The 23,570-nt window shown below is 42.6% G+C and overlaps 1 protein-coding gene across 1 annotated transcript in view; it reads left to right on the top strand.

Moving 5' to 3' along the window:
• The window catches only part of LOC104461064 (forkhead box protein N3), a gene marked incomplete at its 3' end in the record, with an annotated part of 28,511 nt that extends 5,379 nt beyond the window's left edge, over positions 1 to 23,132 (top strand). The window contains exon 2 of the mRNA XM_010072513.1: positions 22,996 to 23,132. Within this exon, the coding sequence (XP_010070815.1) occupies positions 22,996 to 23,132 (137 nt within the window). The remainder of the gene's footprint in view (positions 1 to 22,995) is intronic.
• Positions 23,133 to 23,570: the final 438 nt, after the last annotated feature.

Below are 23,570 nucleotides of genomic sequence, written 5' to 3'. Positions count from 1 at the left end.
AATCATAAGTCTCTAGAACCGTACTGTAATATGGGGTTTCCAGATACCAGATGATTTATGGAGAGCTTTTCTTGAACCCTTTCAGTTTTGTTTGTGAAAGTGCAAACCCAAGAAATTATACAGAATATTTCAATAATATATTTCCTAAAGCAGTGCGTGGAAATAACATGCTTCCATTTCACTGGCTTCCAGCTAGTTGACTTTACATCAGAGTTTACTCTTTGCAGTGGAGTCTGCCTGTATTAACTGGTTTAGAGCTGTACAAGGCATATCAGTTCTTTTTAAAGTAATGATGAAGAGCTGGCAATATCCTCTGAACCTTGTGTCTGTGGTACTTATCTTGCTCTTGGTTAAGATAGCCTGTGGGCAGGTGCCCTGCTGAGTAACTGGGGTGTTAGTTGCACATTGACCTACCAGAGGGGATTGGCTACTTAAGTTAAATAAAGTTAAATGCACTGGACTAACTGGCTGTGTCTGTGCTCCTAACCCGCAGCAAAGACATATGGAGTGTGTTAAGCAGCACTGAAAGCCCAGACAGGAAAGCAGGAAGGAGCTGCTCTTCACCTGTTGGGCTTGGGCTGGGGTTGATGAGTCTGTTTTTGAGCCGTGGTCACACCTCCCTTGCTCCTGGCTGTTTGCTCCAGCACCTTTCTGGCACATGAACTTTTGCTTTTCTGTGACAAACCACAGATCTGGTCAGAGATCAGATCTGGCTGGATTTTTATCTTTCCTTCTTTTTTAAATTCTTGAGTTGCTTTTCAGCTTAATTCTCCAATTTGGGTCACAGTTAGGTGCAACAAACAGTTGTGCCAACACAATGGAGGGAGTAGAGATGATGGGGAGTCTGGGAAATACCTTGGGTCGGGATTGCTGGGGAGGCGAGCCATTCCTGATGGAAGAAAGGCCTGATAGAGGCTGGAAGCTGCAGGGAGAGTTGGTGTGTGATTGCTTGGTGGGGTAGTGGATGTGGTCTCTACCACAAGGCAAAAGATAGAGTGAAGTGAGAAAACAAGTTTAAATACAATGTGAGGCTTTTGTCTGCAGGAGATGTTTCTTTTGGTTTTCTGTTGGGGGACTGTGCTATTTGCTGTTTGAATGGCCTGTGTTAGCAGTTCTTTGTGATGTTCTACAGCTGATTTAAAGTGATCGAAGTCTGGGCTGCCACCATCAGGCATGGTCTCTGCCCAACCTGGCTTTCTGTTCCCTTTGCTGGGGATGGAACTGATTCAGGGCTGTATTGCCAGCCCCTCTAGAGCTCGTACTGGCACATGTGTCACCATGCAATAAGCAGCCTGAAAACTATTTGTGTTTATTTTTGTTTGGGTTATTTTTCAGGGGACAAATTTAGTTGGATTCATTTTCAGCTCCCTGCTTTGTTCATGGTCACTGTGGTCAGAGGAGCACCAGTGTCAGCACAGGCCGTGGGTTGAGCTCTGTTTAATCTGGCATGAAGCCGTGCCCACGGCTTTCAGCCAGCTCAGAGCTGACCCAGTGGCAGTAAGAGAAGATGGGGAAGGGAAGGGGCGGAGGATACTATTACCTTCAAGAACACAGGCTGCACTCAAATCGCTGTGGCTGATTCTGTGTTTCAGTCAGATACGTGCTTAGTACTGGTTGGGCCCATATGACATGGATGAAGTGGTACTAAGAAAACGGTGCTAGTGTGTTTGTGCACACACTCATGCATGTTTTCTCAGCCTCACAAGGTTTGTTTCTTTCTGTTGCCCAAAGGTTTTAATATTGTTAGCAGAGTTGGCTTTGAGTGGAGCTGTGCTGTGGATCCCCTGAAGAGCTGTTAGGGAAGAGGGAAAGATGTCCATAAAATCCATTCTCAGGCTTTTCTGTGCAACTGTCTCTACGTCCCCGTCATCACCTATATTTCTTCCTAATTCTCGGAGAGCTAATGAATTGCTGTTGTCGCTGCCAGCAAATGAAGCATGGATCCTGGGGCACAATCTGGTTTGAGCACAGGAGGCCTTGCTGATGATGGGGCTGGAGTACATAGGTACAGAGGAGTGCTTTACACGTCCGTTAATGAACACTGGCACGTGGGGGATCACCATGAAATCCTGTGGTGGTAGGCATGACATGCCCCTGAGCACCAGGCCCGTGGTGGCAGCTACACTACCTCTGTTTGCGGCTGAATATCAGAGATGAACTGGTCTTGCTGGTCTGGCCAAGCATGCACTCTTCTGTTTCGCACTTCAGTTCCTCAACAAATCATCAAAAGAACCTGTTTTAATTACAAAATATGTGTCCCTTAGTCTTCTTTCTTCCTTTCCTAAAAGGGAAGTGAAGTGTTTTACATTGGCTGAAAAGAGCATAGTAAATTGTGCTGTGTGGCTTCTCTTCCTGGCTGAGGAACTCATGAAAAAGCATTTAAAAGACATGATCGTAATTGAGCAGTTGAAAATAATTGAGTAGTTGAAAATACTCCTCAGGCAGCCTGAAGTAGCCTTTGAGTTGCTGGAGAAGCTTCCTTTCCTTGCTCTGGTTTCAGGCAGTTGCTGCATCATATTTGCTGACCCAGGCACCTTGGCTCATTCCTGTGGCGGCTCCGCATTCCTGGTAAAGTAACTCGAACGACTGGCCCAGTAGGCCCAGTAGACTGAGAAGCAGTCTCCAGGCTGCTCATACCTGCTCCTGCATAATCTTCAGGTAATTGCTGTATCTTCATCATAAATCCAGTTAAAACAAATGAATGGTCCAGGGTAACACAAGCTGTAATTCTTACGAAAAAAGGACCCAGTATGACTTTACTTTAGTTTCTTGGTATTTGTATATTGGTCAGTGGTGGCTTAGCATATAGAAGTAATTGACTTCTGTCATTTCAAGACCGGGCAGACTGTTGCTAGATGAGGTCATTGTGCAAGCACAGTATGTAGCTATAACAAAGCAATATGTTATGATGTAGTTAACTGTTGTGAACACAGATTTGCTTAAAGTAACCCATGTGGCTGCCTCTGGTTAGATTTTGCTCGGTAAGCATCTAGGGAAGGACTGTGTTGCATGCTTATGTGTATTTTTTAAGCTAATAAAGATTTATCTCTCAAAGTATTTGCTTTTCTCTTTTGATTCATAATCTGGTCTTTTGAGTCAAGATAAGTCAAATCACTTGTCTCCTAGGTAAAGGAAGATATTGAAAAAATTTTGTTTTAATGAGACGCATATGAATCTTACTGGTTTTCTGGTATTTCTGGTTTAAGGCATTTTGTTAGTAAGTAGTTTAAGAACAATGAGACTTTGCTTTCTTCAATATTAGCAGCGGGCTTATTCAGTATTTCAGTGTTGGTCTCAAGGAAAAAACTGTTTGATTTTGCTTGCTAACATCTGACATTCAATCAAATTCCCAGCTAGTTTCAGTCCCTCTCCCAGCCATTCCCCGCCTCTGTGGTGTCTCGGAGCTGGCCAAAAGCAGGGTACCCACTCAGCTCTAGAGCTAGGAACTTATTACAAGTGGGCTGGGGGAAAGAGAAGATGCCAAAATTGATTGTCTAGCAGTGCTTAGTTGACAAGCAGCAGCGAAACACAGGCAGTACATTCAGATACGCTTGTGAGTACCTGTCCTTGATGCTTGCACTCCGATGTCTTTAAAGGTTAAATAGATCCTGTACATCTGCTTGAATGCTTATAACAGTCCTGTATCTTAGTTTTTCTGACTTAATTCTGTGTGTGTTTTCTCTGACTTGGAAGAATTCAGGCACAGAAGTAGTACTGCATGTTTCCTTTTATTGTGGAGACAAAGGCAGCTCTTCTGAAGGAGCAGAAATGTTGTTGCTGCCGGGCATTGGCCCTGTGGATGGCTAGTGGGACACGCTCCATTCAGCATAGTCTGGATGGCCTGGGACTAACTGGCTGTGCAGATGAATGCAAGGAACACCTTCGTCATCTGTGTTGCTTTTAGCGAGAGCTTCCTGAGGTGTTTTCCCTTTGAGCAAAATTAGTGTCCAGGACGGAAGTTCACAGCGATTCTCACCTTTAATTACACAAGTGAGTGCAGAGCGCCTCAGCTCTGCCATACCATTGTGTCCGTGATTCCTCTTAGTCTGCCTTCAGATCTTACTGACCAAGTGGCTGGAGCTGCTGAGTTACTTGGTGGTTGCTATACTGCACCCACGCCATGCTCATCATCGCTGCCATGTCTGGTCCTTTAGCGCAGATTATTGCAATGGCAATAAAATTGTGGTTATCTTTGCTGGAGAACAAGCACATTTAGAAGTCTAGATGCTGACAAGATTTGTATACTTACTTGGAACTCAACTGGCTCCCACAAAGCTTCCACATTCAACAGTAGGGAAGAAGAAGGCGAGTGACCTTCCTACTTTGGCATAATTTTTTTTTTCCTCATGAATTTTTGGTAGGTCACTATTGGCCCTTCTTAGGCTGGTACGTTACTTGTTTTCTTCTGTTATCCCACCAGTTTGGACTTCTGACTTGAGAGGAGCTGCTTTTGATTTTCTCTTGTGTAAACAACAGCAGAATTGGGACTGAGAGCTGTGGAAAGTCACAGTTGTGGCCATGAATGGTATCTCTGGATCTTATTCAGTTATCCATAGTAGTAATTTTGGAGACAATACATTTTAATTTGTTAGTTATATTCTTCAAATTCCCTTCTGGGTGTTATGGAAACTTTGTCTTGGGAACTGATGTAGGAATTTGTGAAAGGACTCATACCAAGGATCTTAAATGTGAGTTTTTCCTTGCTACATTAGAAAAGAAACCAAATTGCTGCCCTCAGACAGTGACTTAAGATACCAAAACACTATCTACAGCATGCTGAATTGCTATATTTCGTTGGAGCAGTGAACGATAGCAATTTACCACTAGCTGAGTACTATCAGGATTTTGAAACGCTGCTGTGACTTACTGAAAGACGACTGTTGGAAAGCAGAGGAATGAACGGGCTTGTGTATGGGGAATGGCATGGAAAAGTGTCTGTGGCAGTATGTGGAGCAGAGACTTATTGAGGGAATTTTGCATAAGAGAGTCTAGTTGAATGCTGAATTCACACTCATTCAAGCTATGAGCAGAAAATTAGGCTCTGCTCCAGAGCTATATTTATGAGATCCCTTGGCTGCCTACTGTGGGAGGGTGCTCATTGAGATGAGGCAACTATTGTAAATGTTTTTCTGAGTTTACAGTCAGAAAAAAAATGCCTACCATGCAACTTGCAGGAGCTGCAGGGGTTAAAGCAAGACAAGGGTTGGATATTCAGATACCTTATCTTAAGCTTTCATTTACATATTTTTATCTCATTTCCTCACCCTTTAGGGTGGAGAGTCAGGACATACCTCTCCTGGGGTTATGTGTATTCCAGTAAAAATAGGGAAATTGTTCATGAAATGTTTTGGGTTTAGATTGGGGGAGGGGAGTAAATGTCACTGTTAAGGTTAAGTGATAGAGAACATATTCAATGTAGCAGTTTTGCAATTAGATCTGTTTTCTTTATGTTATTGGGGAGAACTAAATAGTACTTGTGTGGTTCATCTTTAGGAATAAAGTCTTTGCCATGCAGGAAAAGCTGTATTTGCAAGATTCTCCTTAGTACCATTGTCTTGCACTTGCTGTCTGTGTGCAGCCTTCTCCAGCCCTAGAGTAAAACAGCAGCACTGCACTTGCAGAGGTCCTCACTGCTCCTGGGAGCACTTTGAAGGCTTTTAGGAGAAGAATGTTTGATGGCTTTAAGAACTGCATGTTACCAGCTCAGATGGAGCTACAATTACAGTTAGACTTTGAGATAAAACGATACAGAGCTCCTGGGTCAAAAGGTATTTAGTTCTGCAGGAATCCCTTTCAGAGATTACATTTATTTATACATTTTACTGGAAATAATTGTATGATTCTTACATAATTCCACCCTTTCTGAAGTACTTCAGGACTAAGGAGCTGTAGATGAATAGTTGATTTGTTGGCTTGCCGGCATAGCTAAGGTAGGAAGAAATGCATGGTGTGTATGGGAAGTACAGATTTTCAGTGTTTAGCTGGGAGAGATGGGAAGTTGGAGAGTCAGGATGTGGCTGCGATGGCTGGGAATCAGAGAAATGCTGGCACTTTTAGTGTTCAATGCTTTGTTTTGAAGAAGTCAGATGAACTTATCCAAAATATTTTTTCCTGTTTGTCAATTAATGTAACACATTTATTGTTACATAATTACCTCGTTGCACTAATTTGGGTTTTCTCTCTCTTACCCACTTTCTCTAAAGACGAATGTTTTTGTCCTCAGGGCTCAGGGTTAAATATACAAACCTTGCTATTATAAAAGAGGGTAGATTTGTTTTCTTAAATTTTATATCAAGTTCTAATACTTCCTAGACTTGTGGCTTCATGTCAGAGAAAGAGAAAAGAAGCTGTTAGAGAGACAGATTGCACAGAAGACTCAGTACTGTGCTATCTCCCAGCTATTGAGACAATCGGGATTTCAGTGTTCAGGCTGTACCCCCTTTTCTGCTTAAATTCACTTATTTTTGTATCTCTCTGTGTGTGTATAAATATATTTTATATATGAAAAGCATTGTATAGTCATACTGTTTTTTAGATAATCCAAACAGTTTTAAGGTAAAATGGGAGACAAAGTAGTATGGATTTGGATCGTCACATAAAGCTTTCTATCTACTTGCATCTCTGTGCTGGGAAAACAAGATGCTGTCATAGTGGTACACCTCTGCAAAATTTCCTTAGGACAGACATGTTCGATTGCCCCAACTGGTTACCAATTAGCTTAAACAGATCACTCTAAATTAAGAGTCTAAATCTGAACAGTCTCTCTTGTGTTTTCCAAAACAAACGAGCAGTTAAAATTTAGTAAAACACCTCCACTTTGACTTAGTTTTTTGTTCTTTCAGGTTTTGCTAAAACACCTGTAAGACATCACTGCCTTTTGGGCAATGCCGCTTTTGTTCAGAGCAGTAGTTCCCTGTTCTTGGCTTAGCAAGTCCACTTTGTGTCATTTGCTGTAGGCTTTTCAGAGCTGAGTAATTTTGAATTTGGAAAAGCAGAAATGTAATTATGACCTTTTCCATTAAGAGACAAGCTTTTCTGTTATTCTTGTTCGAGGAAAAAATGTAAAACTTCAATTTTGAAAGTTTGGATTTCAATTTGTAGTATTTAAATTGTAGGAAAGATCTTTCTTTCTCATCCCATTTTTCTGATGATTAGGAAAAAACCAGGAAAATGTCACTGCTGCCCTCCCCGCCCCCATCTAAAATACTTGCATTATTTTAGTTTCAAAGTAAACATGCTTATGATCTAACCACTTTTGCTAATTACCATTTGCTCCTTTACCAGCCCCTGAGTCCCACTCACCCTTCAGTGTCTAGTATGCCAAAAATGCATTTGCCTGAGCTTGAGCTGACAGGACAAGAGTCTGTGTCTTAATTATGGTAGAATTACCCACTTGTGTGCCACATCAACTTTGATTTATTTCCCTTGCAATTTGTAAAGCAGGGTTCACAAACTTCTTGTTGGATTTGTGCTCTGAATCTTTAATTTAGACGTGCATTTAAAAAGGGGAAGAATTTGCTTCATCAGTAAACTCTTGGTTTTTTCCTGTTTTGACTCCCTATTGATTCCTGTTGTTTGGGATAAAGCTAAACAATAAAACAGTTCCAGAGCTGGTTTAAATGGCTTTTCAGGCCATGTCACATGTAGCCTCAGCCTTCTCACACTGTGTACGGAGACATCCTTTTGTTTGGAAAGGGAGGAATTTCTGTAATTGCCTAAATAAATTATCTCTGTTTGTATTGCCTGGCTTTTAAGTTTGACCAAGTAATGTTAGCACCTAGGGGTGCATGTATGTAATAATACAGATGGATATGATAAGGATGGTGTGGGGGGCTATTTATTTAGAGATTTGGGCTTTAGAAGTTATGAAATTGGCTTAAAAATCATGTTGTCATTTAAAATGGGGGGGGTGTGCCTTATTTTAAAGCCTTTAAGATCTTTTACAGGCTCTTTTACAGAAGTGAAGGCAGATGGAAACATTTTGGTTTATGTAGTGTGTCATTTCCCCACCCTCCCCTGGATTTTGCACCAACTCATGGATTGCTAATAGAAACACCTAGAATCCCAAGAGGCTGAAAATGCCACAAATCAGTAATAGTAGAGCCAGATTCTGGAGGTTATGATAAAGCTGTAATTGGTCAAGTTTCTTTCAAACTCTTTTGGTGGTGATGTGTTTGGTGTTGCCCTGGAGAGTCTTGTGCAAGGAAAACACAGCAGTTATAGAAGTCCTCTTCTGTACGGAGCAGATGTCAGCATTGGTGGTCGCTGGGTGTTACTGTGGAGAAAGACCCTTTGGAGCATGCCAGCCTCTTTCCATGAGCTGGTGCTTTGGAGCTGGTATGTGTGGCTTCCTTTTTTGGGGCAAGCCATGGTGGATTTTCATATTTGGTACATTATGTAGCTTTGAAATATAAGATAGCTGCTGTCAAAGTTTTTAATCAGTAGGATGAATGGAGTCACTTATAAGGTGCTCCTTCCTTTTTTCTCCGTCTTTGGGCAGGGCCTTCAAGAGCTAGGACCTCATTTTTCTAGCTACCCGTTTTTCTGTGTAAGGGAGTTTGTACATTATTTTTGTTTGCTTTTCACGTTCAGGTATTTATTTCTGATTGCTGTTTTTGTGGGTTTTCCCCTCAGTTCTCTCTTTTCTTACTTGCATCATCTAGAAATTGAACCATTCACGAATGTCTGTCTGAGGAACATGTGGCAGGGGCAAGTGCTTTAAATTGTCATTGAACTGTGCTGAAAATGCATTTGCAGTTCAGAAAAAAAAAATTGCAACCTTTTTTGAAGCAAGATTTTCATTTGTAAATCATCTGCTATTTTTGGTGTGTCAAGTATGAAGACTTCCTGTGTGAAACTGATAAGAGAAAAAGATCACAGGAGACCTGAGCAGTGACTCAGGTCACAGCAAGCCTGTTTGCTTGACACCTGTGTCATCAAAATATCCTTGCTTTGGCATCCTTAAATGAGATTTTCTTTTCCTTTAGACGGTAGATCTGTTCAAAGGCATATTTGATCATTAATAATTTGGATGAAAACAATTTTCTGTCCTTCTGAGAATATCATCCTTCATGTTACTTCTGAACTCTTCACAACATCAACATCTGATGTTGGGCAAGTTGTCAATTTTCATTACTGGAGTCTGCTCAGAAATTTTCTCCGTTTCCTTCCACTTCAGACTTGTTAAGTCAGATAAATTCATACACTGATGTTTAATCACTGAGCACTAATCACCCTTGTGCAATATTGATCAGCAGCCTTTTTGTAAATGATGATCAGAATGAGTAATTGCTTGCTAGTAAACACTGAGGAGTGGGAGGGTGAAGATGGTGAGTTAGCCCAATGTAGAAGTTGACACAGATTTTCTGATTTCCAGGTTTCTAGACTCCATCAAACAGTGTTATTTTCTCTTTTCCCCGTCCCCTACTCCAAACTCTGTTTTTCTTGTTCTCATATTCAAACCAAGCAATAATCCTTCCTTCTATGGATGGTGTGTCTTTTGACAAGTGTGCCCCAGTCCATTGCCAGGGCTGCTGGTGCTGCTGAGGTTGTCCACAGTCTCATTTTCCCGAGGAGCCTGTTATTTCTCCTCCTCCTCCTCCTGGCGCACTTGAAGCACCCGCAGGCTTCCCATGCAGTCCTATTTCATGGAGGCTGCCTGTGAACATCACACTTGAAAATGACTGCTTGCAAGATAATTCAGTTAAAAAGAGACTGGGGAAAACCCAAGTAGGCATGGCTGTGGTGTGTGGGTTGAAAGGGTCCCCCCACCCCGCCTCCTCCCCCTTTTTCTTACCGGGTAGAAGACTCAGTCTGTGCCTGAACTTGCTATTCTGAATAACCTCTTCTCTGTGCACAGCGACTGATGCTCACGTCCTGTTTGCTACCAGCTTAGCTGAAAGAGCACCCTGAAGGCTGACATTTCTATTTCTGTTGGGTTCATTTCATCGAGTTTGCAGGCTGCCTCTCTGCTGCTGCCTCTGTCACATGCCTTTCACTTCTCTTCTGTGAATTTAAGGAAACCTGTTTTTCCGTTGCTTTTTTTATGAACTAGCAAAGTTACTGTGGTATTTGAAATTGCATCAGGAAAAATGAGGTGAGATTTAAACAGAGGAAGCATGTATATTGAGTCAGGATCCCTAAATATTTAGACTTTGATTAATGCTCTGCTAATGCAGAACTAGTCTGCCCAGGAAATAACATGAATAAACCTGTGAATCCTATTCGTGCCAAGCTGTAGGTTTTGATCAGGGACTTGCTAGCTTCCTTGGAAAAAATCTAGATTTAAATATTCATTTTTCTGCTTTAAATCCATTCACACCAGTGAGTGTGTCTTATTTCTCTACTTGCCATGTTCAGTAAACTATCTGCACACTTTCAAAGCTGTTTTACTGGTGGAGGTGCTCGGGGAAGCTGAAATGCAGTATTAATTATCCACGCTAAAATGTGTTTGATTGAGTGGCTCATGCTGGAGAAGTTCCACATGTCAAGCTTTGTTGCATCCGCTGCTTTTAGCTTTTTACCAGTTGCAACCCATGTAACCATGCTTGTAAAAATACATGCACCTAAAAAAACAAAGGCAACAAAAAATAAATTACAATTGTCCAATCTATTCTTGAGATGCTGTGTGGAGGAAAAAAAATAGGGGGAGTCTTCTTACTGTTTTTATGAATGTGACTGTGAATAAAACTTAGAAGGCTAAGCAAGTTCATCTCTTCTTACTTTTTTTACAAGCTTCTACAGCAGACTTAAATAAAAACAGGAGGAAATGTAAGAACATCTGAATTAATTGCTCCCACAATGAGAAGTTCCTTTATTGTTCCTTTTAAGTTACTCCACCTTGAAGATGACTTGGTTGAGACCACGCAACGTAGCTTTTTCTCCCCTGCCATCACGTCCTTCTGCAGAGGACAATTTCTCACCTGCTTCCCCCTCCCCAGCCTTTGCTGGTGGGATTCCTTTCCACTTGGGCTGGGTCCAGACTGGTGCTGTATGCCTCTGGGGCGGACAAGGGGACTGGGCTTGCTGCCTGGATGACCAGTGTGGGAGGACACGCTGTGCTTAACCCATGTGCCACGGTGTCTGCTGTTGTGCTTGCGGTGACGCTGTAGCCCTGGTTGTCTCCTGCTGCTTGTGGGCTGGGGCATCTCACCAGCTGTAGTGGGAAGAGCTAAGACTGGGAGAGGGTGCTTTTTAGTGACCTGTGACACGGTAGTGGATGGAGGCAAGCAAGAGGCTTAGCAGCTTGCTCCCGGTCTCTGCCCAGGTATGTAATTTCCTTGCAGTCTTGAGGTCAGAACCTCCCTGCACTGGAAGGCTTTGGTACAATCAAGGTGTGTTTCTGCCTCCCCTGGTAAGGGTTCTATGGCCAGCTCTCTAGAAAACATGGGAAGAGGTTAGTGCCAAAGGTGGTGGTGCTCTTCCTCTGCTGCTCCCTGTCTGGCCATGTGTAGGTCTTAATCGTGTGGCTCTCAGGTGGGATTTCTTGCTTGTTTCGTATTGCAATAAAAACAAGATGCCAAATCCCACCAGGTGAGCAAAGCCCTCTCTTGCAGATGCTGCTACTTTAGTCCCACCAGGGTGCCCGGTGTCTAAGAGGGAGCGTGCTTGCTGGAGCATCTGGGTTTTGACCTCCCCATGGGAGGCTGGTTTGCTCCTGGAGCCAGGCTGGTCTTGCCCTGGTTTGCCTGCATTGAAGAGCCATTGGTCTTACCGACTAATTTAGGAGGTGTTTCTCCAGAGCCCTGTGCCTGGTACCTGGTGTTTGGGAGGAAGGAGGATTGGTGTAGGCTGCTTGCAAAGGTACCAAGTTGTGGTGAAGTCCCAGGTTTTTTTGGAGTACATGAGGTTTGGGCTTGTGACGTTAATGCTATTGAGGCTCCTGAAGCCAGGTGAGTTTGTGCTGATTTGCACTGTGTGAGCAAGGTGAAGGCTTCAAATGCAGTCAAGAAGTTGCTTTATTTTGGAGGATGTTTGCAGCATGGAGGGGTGTTTTGTTCTGCTTTCTGGGGTTTTATTGAGCCATGAGAAAGAGGAGAGGGAAAGAAAAATCATAGTAAAAAGTCAGTATCTCTGAACTTAGCGTAGAAATGGGACAAAAGCAGAGTAGAGTATGTGTATCTAAGTGTGTCATGATTTGACCTGGCCAGCAGCAGACACCACATAGCTGCTCGCTCACTGCCCCCCCCCCCCCCGCCCTCTAGGGATAGGAGGGAGAATTAAAAGGGTAAAGGGAAAAGAGACTTGTGGGTTGAAATAAGAACAATTTAATAATGAAACTACAATAAAAGGAAATAATAGTAACTGGGGCTGTGCTCCCTCCTGGCTTCTCCTGCACCTGCAGACACTGGCACAGCAGAGAAGCTGAAAAGTCCTTGACTGTCCTGCCAGCAGCTATAAACACCAGTATGTTATCAGCCTTCTCCTCAGCACAAATCCAAAACACAGCCTCTCACTAGCTACTGTGAAGAGAGTTAAACTCTGTCCCAACCGAAACGAGGACGAAGGGGCAGAAATAATTTGTGTGTTGATAGATGTGTGGTAACAGTGAAGTCTCTGTTGCAGGAGGATGTTTTTTCTTCAGCGCATGCCTGCTGCAGGTGACAGGGATCTGTTCAGGCTGCCGAGCAGGGCTCAGGATGGAGCACAGCTTTGTTTCCTTGAAGAGTCCAGGGACACTTGGAAACCCCACATCTAGCCACCCTCTCAAATCATTTACCAAAATGCCCGGTTTTCCCCCTCAATTCACGGTGTGAACCAATATTAAATACTAAGCAAGGAAAAACCCTACGTTAAATAAACAGTTATGGGGGAAATGGTGCAAATCCATTAGCTTTTGTCAGGTCTTCCTTATTTCTATTTTTATTTGTCACTGCTAATGGATTTAGTGCAACCTACTCCCTCCCACCCATGTCTACTAGCTGTTAACCCCCTTCCCCTGGAAATTCACTCACTGACTTATTTCATTGTTAATACACTGGTAGGCAAAAAAATGACCCGCAAACCTTTAGCACAGATATGAGCATTGACTAATTTGTTGAGTATCTGTTGGGTGAAGGGTGGTGTTTTAAAATTGTCGGTAGGTTTTCATATACAATATAACTATGTGTTTGTAAGAAAAGGCAATTTGTGTCTTTTCAAATTGTATAATCTAGGTAACATGAAGAGTATCGGATGACCAATGGGTATTTAAATGAGTGCCTCTATGACATGAAATCAGCACATCCCACTAAATGGGCTATTGGTCTGGAGTCTCAGGGATTTTTTTTTCTTTTGCCATTGACTTTATAGGTGACCTTGAGCACTTAACTTTTTTTTTAATTCTTTTGTTTCTGTGTCTCCTCAATTTTCTTTTCAATAGAGTAAGGATAATTACACCTCCCATGTATACACAGAAATTCTATAGGCTGAAACAGCATTATTAATGCTATCCACTACCTAATCTCCCTCAAGTATGCTGTGTGACAGCCTGTCATGCTGACAGGCTTGTCTTTTGGGCTCTCCTGCCTTCCCAGCCCAGTTTCTCTGCATCTGTTTGATCTTGCACTTTGTTCTTCCCTAGCAGTGTCACAGCCTGTCGTCTTCAGTGCCTGGACTTTGCCTAGCCTGGGGAGGCTTTGGGCAATGTCTGGGGTTGCTAGGCACTAGCATGAAACAACATGCTACTACTTTTTATAGGAGGGAGGCATTGTTTAAGGGCAGTTAATGACACTGCTTTCTTCAGTTGCTTGCAGGATTTCCATATGGCAGCCTAATAGCTTTATAGGGTGATTTGCATATAAACTCGACAAGGAGATATTTAACAGGCTAAGTGTGACTCTTGGAGTTGGTTAACATAATGCAACACCTCCTGAGCCTGTTGGAGGACTCATTTTATGATGAGAGCAGTGGGATGCTAATGCGGTGCAGCAGATCCACTGCAGGCAGCAGGCAACAGAATTGTGCAAGCTTACCTGTACTAATGGACATACAAGTGCTGCTGTGCTGGAGGAGAAGTGGAGGAGCAGTGCACCAGCTGTGCCCATGGTGTCATCTGGTAGTGAGTCACCATGGCTAGAATAACAATAAAGAACCTTTCCAGACCCAGTGTTGAGTGTCCCTTGTGGGATCAGGAGCCTGGACTCTGGGGGACATGCCTTGGGTTGGTCTTTGGTAGCAGCTTGGATTTGCTGGGTGTCTAAGGTCACACTCTAGAAGACATTTCTGACTTCTCTGTACTCATGAGGGGGAGTGTCAAGGTACAAAATGGCTTAAAAGTCCATGAATCCTTCATTTGCATAAAACCCAAACTGTTCACACAGTCACTTCTGTGCTCTCTTGCAGACATTGCCATGTTGCCCACTGTTTCTTTGCTCTGCTTGGGGCAGGTAGACAAGGCTGTAGGACTTGTGGTTCTGCTTGTGGGGTGCTCTTTGGGGGTTTGGGGGTAACAGCCTCTAAAGGCACCACTGAAGGGAGCAGGGCCATCTTCACAGAGCAGGCCCTTCATGCTGATAGCACATACAAGTTCACAGGTACAACGAAAACTTTTAGTGTGTCTTGTGCTGGTGAAACTTGAATTCTAGCATTGGAAGACCACTGGACAGTGTGCATTTCAGTAGCACTTTCTTGTGTGGCAGGATCTTGCACTGTCATCTTGCCTGTGAAAGAGGTTTTTTTTTTTTTTGACTGGAATACCACACCCTCTCCTTTTTTCCACCTATTACTTCATAGCACTGGTCTGGCCTCTTTATTCCTGTAGCATTGTTAGTTTGCATGTTTGGCTTCTCTTTTGGTTTGGGGGCTTTTGTTTTATTTTGTGTTGAGGCTTAGTAGTCCTTTTCCACTATAATCATACTTCTCATTCTTGGTGAAGTTCCTTAACCCACCCAACCTCTCCAGTCAGAAGACAGTACCCATTTTGTAACTGGAAGGACACCAGAGGCATGGAGATGGTTAATGCCCCTGCACCACTTCGGGCAGAATCAGGCCACTTTTTAAAAGGCAAACCAGGGATTTAAAAGGTTGATGGCTGTGTTGGTGTCTGGGGTAGCTCATTAAGCAAGTGAACTAAAATATCAAGAGATGAGCATGAAAGCAGAGACTTGGACTTGTGTGATCTGAACTAATGGATGTTTTTACTTGGAGCAAAATAAGATTCAAAAAGCCCCAACCTTTTTTTTTTTTTTTCCTTGAGAAAAGACAGTGATTTCTTGATTAAACTGGTTTACTTGGATTGAGCACTATACTCCAGCAAGCCTTCCCATCAAACCTTTAATTTCATGCATTAAATGAGCATATATTTATGGTCCTGTAATTGTGTTTTAGCTAGTCACAGCTCTTTTTCAGCTTTGTGCTTCATCTGAGCTGTGACTGCTAGTTTATGGAAAAAAGAGTTTGAAACACACAGGAGAAGTGGGTGTGAGGGTTTTGTTATGCTGCATGCAAATACTACTATAGCTTTCTCTTGGTGCCAAGCTGTCACATGAGATTGCCAGACTTTCCTCGGAAGGGAAGGGCAAGTTTCTAACTCTTTTGAGTTCATAGGTAGGGGGAATTTTGTGTGAGGGTTTCTGAAAATTAAATGTTTACCGTGCAGTTGTTACTGTCATTAAAATTGCTCTTAAGGTCTATAGTGCAATTCTTTAAAACAGGCTGTATAGAATTTCACTGGTCTGTGCTAGAAATGTTGGAAGAGAATGAAGAAAATCTACGCTTAAACTGCATGAATAGTTATTTGTAATTTTTATGTGAGATTACAGTGGATCTAAGGAATGTGTTTTATAATAATAGCAATCATTGGCAGGGGCTTTATTTTTCTTTCTTTAAGAATTCCTCAGCTATTGTTGTGTTGTGTTTTTTTTTTTTTTTTAGACTAGCTGACCTCACATGATTCAAATGCTCTGTTTGTGTGAATTACTTCATTCATTTAAAAAAGAGGTAACTAGAGAACCCACCAGCCTCAACTGCAAGGTACATAGCTGTTAAAGAGCGTAAAGGTTTATTATTATCTGTGACCCTCATAAAAACTATTGAAAACTGGAGAACCAATGTAGGTGAGTAGAGCAAGCAACTTTGTCTGTCTTGATAACTTGAACTAGCAATGAGTAAAGATAACCAACAGAGTTTTAAAGAGACCAGCAGACCAACTTCAGCATCTTAATCTTAAATCTTCCTGAGCATTTGCCAGTTAAGTAGTTTAAAACTTGTTGTATGTATCTTTCCCCAGTTTTGATTTGATTACTAGTATGGTAATTCTGTCTCATGTAAATGAAGGAACCACAATTCTGAGTTGGTCCTATTTTAGCGGTGAGGCCCTTCATTTAGGGGAGAGTGATACTAATGTGAGGGATAGGTAGGTGAACTAAAAAAGTAAGGTGCGCTCTTCTTGGCATCGCTGTCTGCAAGTGAATAGCACAGAGCTGGCCTTTGAGTAGTGTTCGTGGTTGTGCAAGTTCTCTGTGGATATTGAAAAGCCTCTGTGCCCTTGCTGTTGCAGTGCTGATTCAACATGGCATCAGTGGTTTCAGAAGACTTGGATTCTCTAGTCTTGGTGAATTTTGTAATTGTGAAGCTCTTGTTTCCCATAGTGCCTGCACAATGTTTGCAAACCTTCAAAAGTAGCGGCATATTTGGTGAAGGATGTGTGATCTGTGTTGTACTGTGGATGGTTTTTAAGTCACTTGGCAGGTGTCTCTATGTAGTGCAAGATAGTTATTTAAGAAAGTAATTCTCTCCTGTGGTGGATTTTGGAGTGATTACTGTGTTCCTTGATACATTTCAGAGCTAAAGGCAGTGTCATGAGGTGCCATTCAGGCAGTATTTCACTTCCCTTCCTCCTGCCTCTCCATCTCCTCACAAAAATCCCTCACTTTTCTTATGAAATAGATTTATTTTTTTTTTCTTCCCCAGAAGATGAGCAGAGAGCAATTCTGTTTAGGAGGAATTATTGATGTTAGTTTGCTGTCTGGGAACCAACCAGAAACCTATTTTAGTCAAGGTTTCCAGAACCACTCTGTGTTTTGGGTGACTGCAGGGTCCGGTGGTGAGTGAAATACTCTGCTCTTTTCCTGGGTAGAAGTTTCCATCATGACTGTTCTTGTGGGAGGTTGTTCTTGCTGCCTGACAGCCCTGGGTGTGCTCTCTCCACCACCACTGGTTTTCACGCACAGGTGTGAGCAGTCAGCACTTGTTCCAGAGACATAACATCTGTGAACGGGAGGCTGATGACTTCGAGCCTACATACTAGATGTGGTGCAGACATAAAAGTTGAGAAACGTTGCTCTCTCTCCTATCTTACACACAGAAATCTATTCTGGTCTAAAACAATTACTTTTTCAGATTCTGGTCCAGGCTGTAGTTACTCAAGCGGTTGTTGTAAATTCTGTGGTGATATCATGGATATTTCTATCATCCAATTCTTTTTTTGAAATTTGCATTTCAAAAATTGGTTCACTAAAGCTTGATCCTGGAGAAATGCCTCTGTGCGCATATGGGCATACTTGGACACCTGTAGAAGCTGTACAGCATTCCTGTGGATAAACTTGTTGTCAAATCTGTGTGAAGACTTTGCCTCAAGCCTGCTTTTGCAGGGTAACTGGGCACAAGGAACTCAGGGCAAATATTTCTTCAGAGTAAGAACCTTTGATACCCAGTAATCTCTCCTCTATTCTTTGCAAAAAGGGCATTTGCTGTAACAATAGTAGGTTTCAACCATGCTGAGAGCAAACCCTTAGATCAGTAATGGTGAGTACTGACACAAAAAGGTTCATCACTGCAGAAAGTGTCATTAGTGTTATTTGCAGGTCCTGTGTTAACGACTGCAGCAATTCACAGTGAGCTAGGCAGGGACTGATAAGTGGCAGTGGTGTGAGTTCAAGGTTTGATAGCTTGAGACTGCAGATGCTAGCTGGAAGTGCCCTTTTTTGAGTAATAGGAAACTTTTGTTTTTTCTGCTTGTTGTTACAGTTCCTGAAGCACGCCTGTAGCCAGCATGGCATAGTTCTCAAAGGCAGTGTACATCTACACCACTTCACCCTAAGTAGCTGCCATGTGCCTAATTCATATTGCTGACAGTTTGGGTTCAGGAGAGTCTAGCCATGGTCACTCATCTGCTCCTGGTTTGGTAGTGGAGAAGAAAAAGGGCAGATATATTCAGTGGGGAGCTGTTGGCTTGGTTTCGGTTATGTTTGCTTGTTTAAAGTAGCAAGGTCCTTAACTTAAAGTTCAGTTCTATAATTCTCAGCTTGCTGGCATAGCCTGGGTACCTGTGCAGAGCTGTGCAGTCACTCACACACTCGTGGGTCTTGTTTCAGTTCCCCTTCTCCCAGCCTACCCAGCTTCCCAAGCCCCCATGCATCCGTGTGCAGCATCTCAGTGTCTCTGGTCTCGTCAGTGTGGCTCTCCTGGTCTTTCTCTCAGGGCTGTGTCTGCCACCTCGTTGCCAGTTCACCCCAGCTCTCCCATGTATGCCTGCTCTCTGTCATGCTGGTTTTCCCGTTCCTATTCTGAGCTGCTTTGTGTCCAGCCAGAGTCCTGGTTTTCCTTTCTCAGTGTGCTGTTCAGAGAGGTGCATCGAGGAGTCACCGCAGCTCCTGCTGCAGAAGGGGAGAGCTCCTGTTCCCCACCCTGGCTCCACGCACCCACGCTGCTTTGCAGCAGCCCTGGTGCTCATCAGACCCTTCATGTGAGCCAGCTTAATGAGTTTAAATGACAAAATTGTGCCAGCAAAATAGTTTACTTCAAGGAGAATGACTGAAATGGGCTTGTGGAAGAAGCACATGCAAGAGGATGGGGAGAAGAGCAGTGCAGCAAGGACTCAGGGAAGCAGCAGCAGCAGCTCAGACCCCTCCATCCACTACATCCCTTCTGGGGGATGTTTCCTTAGGGACCCTCTCAGTGGTGATGCCCCTGGGAGAGATGTGGGCACCTGGAGCTGCTCCTCCCTGGTATCAGCACAGTCTGATGTAGATTCAAAGCAAATGTGTAACCAGAGCTTCAGAAGATGCAATTCGAAATTGCCAGCGTCCCTCTGAACCCACGTGTTTTGTGGTTCCTGTATCTGCTCTCTTCCTAAAGCTTTATTTTGGGTAGACTGTTTGTATGGCAATGAAAAGAACAACCCTGGAAAAAAGTTGCGTTCCTAACACGTTTCAAGTCTTTGCTAAAATAACCAGGGAACAAAATTCCTCAAATAAACATTTGCCGCAATTTTTATATAGACAAGGTATGTATTTTTTTCCTAGCCATTGGTCTCAGAGAGAGCTCAGCGCAGTTTTTTTTTTTTCTTGAGCTTTGGGCAGATGATAGATGATACGTAAGGCCAGGCAGTTAGTTGTAAGGTATTTAGAAGCAAAATCTTTACAATAAGGAGTTTTAATAGTGGATAATGGTGTTATTCCCAACTATAACAACTGAAAGAGCTGACAAGCAGCATTTTAATTCTTTTGGTTTTAAATTTAAAACTTTTTTAAAATTCTGCTAAAAGATGACCCAGCATTTTTGTTTGGATCCCAATAGGTTGTGTAAAGTAGGATTTTAAAACTTTCCTATGAAGTCTGTTGGGAGAAAGAACAATTGGACACTGAGTACATCTCATACCTTTTCATGGCAATGCACTGCTTTTAATTGTTGAGGGGGAATCAGATTTGGATATTTGAGAAATACTAAATCACAACTTACTAATTCATTTGCTCTACAATACTCCATATACTACATATATATATTATGTGACAGAAGAAGGGCATAGCAATTTCTTAGTAGAAAAGATAATCAGGACTTTTTTTTTAAAGAAAAAATTATTTAGTCTAACTTTTACAGGGTAACTTCTACGTGAGGCTTTCTCTCCCATTAGTACCTCTGAAATAGCTCACCTGCAACTGTAGTCTACTCTTGGACAGGGTGAAGGTGACTCCACTTTTTTTTTTTTAATAACCTTAAACACGGATGCAGAAGCAGTAACCTGTGATGAGCAGGAGTGAGGGAGGGAGGTGGCTTTGCCTGGCCCTGGGAGGAGGCAGCTGTCAGGAGGTCTGAAAGCACTCCAGTGCTGAGATAATCAGGGGGCTGTTACCCACTCCTCAGTCACTTGTTGCCTGGGAGACAAATGTAATCCAGGGATTTTTTTCCCCCCCCCTTCCTTGCTGGTTTTTGATTGGAGCCACTATTGACTTTTGGCTTGGAGGAGGTAGAGAAGCAGCAAGCCAAGTGTCATAAGATGGAAATTAATCACTAACTGATGGGTCTGAGTTTCAATTATTTCCTTTCCTGTGATTGCTCTGTGTATGGGAAGACTAATGACACATCTAAACAGACAGTTAACGAAGCACAGTCAAGAAGGATTCTTAAGCGGATGACACTTCAGTTTTCTTTTTATTTCTGCTCTCTTATTCGATTGTGGAGAAACAAACATAACTACCTTTAAAAGCAAACTTGCCTTAAATTGCGTTTATTTTTGCTGCTAAATTATAAGTCAGCTCAATTGCAGTGAAAAATACAGCAAATCTGCCTTCCCAGTGCTTCTTTCAACAAGGAGTATAATTCTTCTCGATACTTTTTGTGTGAGAGAGTTTCTGTTTTTCATCGAGATTATTTTTGGCTTGTGCAAGAATACAGGCAAGCCAAACAAATTCAGCTTAACAGTAATGAAAGGTTTTGAAGTTACTCTTCAATAGTGACTTCATCTTGTAAGGCCCTCAGCTTGAACTAACTCTGATGGGTTTTGGGGGCTAATCTCTTCCAGGTAGATGAAAACTCTGTCTTGGAAGTAAAATGAAAAAACAGAGAAGTTGGAAACAATGTGTTGTGTTCCAGCAAGTACAAATAAGGTAGATGGTATTTAAGCATAGCTTTTTTTTAAGCTTATCCCATGCTGTAAGGAGTAAGGAATCCAGCAAAGGTTTTCTCCTGAAAAATGTTCCTAGTTCTGCATATTGCTTGCTTAAAAGGAGATTTTGTGTTCTTCTTTCTCTGTCTCTTGGATGGAGCATGGAAGTGGAATTTGAGAGGTTTGGCTTCTATTTTTGATTCTGTCCTTTGCCTAAAAAGTCGCTTATGAGGCTTATGTCAAGTCTCTGGCTCATTGTCCCATGTTTAAAAGAGTGCTAAGCATAATGGTGTCCTTTTTTGCAAACTGGTTTGAGATCTGTGGTGTACAGTTTCCACCACTGATACCAGCAGATGGTTTTTCAGTCATCTGCTGTAGTGCTTTACCAAGATGAAAGCCCAAGAGTCTTGCCTGCTTGTTCTTTCTAGCCCCTTGAATCTTGGGCTTTTTGGTCATGCAAGGGCTCTGCTTCACCTTGAGAGCTGGAGGATGTCCCCCCCTTAGACTGTTCACTGGTCTTCAGACAGAGTGCCCTTGGGAAGCAAGGGGAGAGGCAGGCTTGAACCCTGCCATCCTGAAGAGGATTGGCCCCATGTTCTCAGTTCCACCAAAGCAGCATGCAGAAGATGGTTCCTTCTTCATCCCCTCCAGCAGATGTGCTGGTTTCTGAAAGAAAGCAGTTGCTGCTTCTGTGGATTCTGCCAGCTCCTCTCCTTTTCTTTCAAGCCAAGTAGTATCACACAGAGCTGTTAACCTGCTAGATGGTCCCACACAGCCATCCAGTGACACGGGGGAAGGTTTTTCTTTTTCATTTTTCTATTATTTGGTGCAGATTTGCTGTCTGTAAACTCAAAAGGAGGTCTGTAAGCACTTCACATATTGCATTGTATATCGTATTGCACCATGTGTCCTAAAGCCATCCATGAGGCAGAGGAACACTTAGGAGTTGAGAGGGCTCCACAAAGATTAACAAGTTTTTGAAAGGAAACAAGGGTCTGGTTTTGGTCTCCGTTGTGGCTTTAGAAAACAATATCCCATTTTTGGTGTGATTTTTGTATGTGTGTTTGTTCTTTGACACATGAAACTGAGAGCCTGGTTCTGCTGATAGAAGTTGGAGCCAACAAAAGGAATGGTCCTGGGTTGAAAAGCAGGTAGAGGTGGTAGGGGAGCCTCTTCTGCCTTTTCCAGAAAACATGAACATTTACCATGAACCTTATCATAATGCCTTGAAAGCCTGCCAGTGGAGTCCACTCAGAATTAGTGCTTGTTTTTATTTATGCTCAAGCAGACCAAGGCTGCTCCTGAGCTATCATTTTATATGTTTTCATAGTAGGGCCAAGAGAAAGTTGATTTTTCTGTTGGAGAACTCGTGTAAAACAATTCAAAATATCTGCACCCTGATCTCTGATGGGATTGAGACAAGAAGTGAAAACGCACTGCGTGTAACAGCAGAATAAATACTGAATTTCAGTGTAGACTTCACGTTACTGATTGACTGCTTGAGTTGCTCTGTGTGTCCAGAAAGGGTAATTACAGTAACTGTTGTTTTAACAGTTCACAGTTTCATAACATTCTTAAATGGTTTAAACTCTGACTATAGTGTGGGCTTTTTTTGTTGTAGTTTGGGGTTTTTAGGGTATTTTTATTGCTTTTGGGGATAAAAGATGGTTAATTTCCTTTTCTAGTATAATGGCACTGATGTCATGTGGTTGGAGGATTAAGTCCTTTTATTTTAAAAGCAGTTGCTAGGGTGTTTGAACTCCTCCTTTTTAGCCGTGTTTCTTGATAGTATACCAGCAAGGGGACAAAAAAATAACTTTCATAAAGAATCCACTTTTCTCCAAAGTTTCCATTTGACAGTAACTGTAGCTTCTTATTTTTACAATACAGGGCAATGGGTAAATTGCCAGGTATTAAATCATATTAACTAGTAACAAGGGGAGAAGGGGGAGCGGGGGGGGGAAGAAACCAAACATTCGTTCTTACTTTTTTTCCCCCAGAAGTATTTTAAATCATACAGTCACAATAAGTTATTAATGGAGCACTCATCTCTGTCAAGCAAACTATGTTCACTTCTGTCAGACAAAAAACCCAAACCCACTGCTTTTCCTGACAAATACTGCTAAATAAATAAGGTTATGCCATTAGATCAAATATTTGATTTTTTTTTTTAATTCTTTTTTTCTTTGCAGAGTATTGGAAAGGGGTCCTTGTGGTGTATAGACCCAGAATATAGACAAAATCTTATTCAGGCTTTGAAAAAGACACCCTATCACCCATACTCGCATGTGTTCAGTACACCTCCCACATCTCCTCAGGCATATCAAAGGTAAGAACTAGATGCATTTTACAACTCTAAATGTTTTCATCCAGTGTTGCATATGAGTCTGGGGTAAGATGTTAAATATAATGAAGCGATGCAGTTTGGAAATGTCCTAGTGAAGGAAGCCTGGGAGCGCTGGCGGCAGCCTGGCCTTGATTGGCGTGTCTGGGACACCTTACCTGCCCGTCCCCCTGCGTGGCGGCAGCAGTTCCCTGAGTGCAGCTCGCAGTCCTTCTCCCATGTGAGGCATGGAGCCTTTCGGCAAAAGAATGCCTGAAATCAAAATGCATATAAGCAAAGAGAGCTCTGAAGTGTCCATGGAATTCCCTTGGCAGTAGGTGAAAGCCCAGTGCCTCACTGTGAGGAGATGGGCTGGCGTTTTTTCCCAGAGCATGCTGCAGGGCCTGTGCTGCCCGTGCAACCGCCAGGTCTCTGTGCGAGCCC

The sequence above is a fragment of the Pterocles gutturalis genome, unplaced genomic scaffold, assembly GCF_000699245.1.
Source record: "Pterocles gutturalis isolate BGI_N339 unplaced genomic scaffold, ASM69924v1 scaffold13902, whole genome shotgun sequence".
NCBI classification, from domain to species: Eukaryota; Metazoa; Chordata; class Aves; order Pterocliformes; family Pteroclidae; genus Pterocles; species Pterocles gutturalis.
This window is presented reverse-complemented; position numbering and strand designations above follow the sequence as displayed.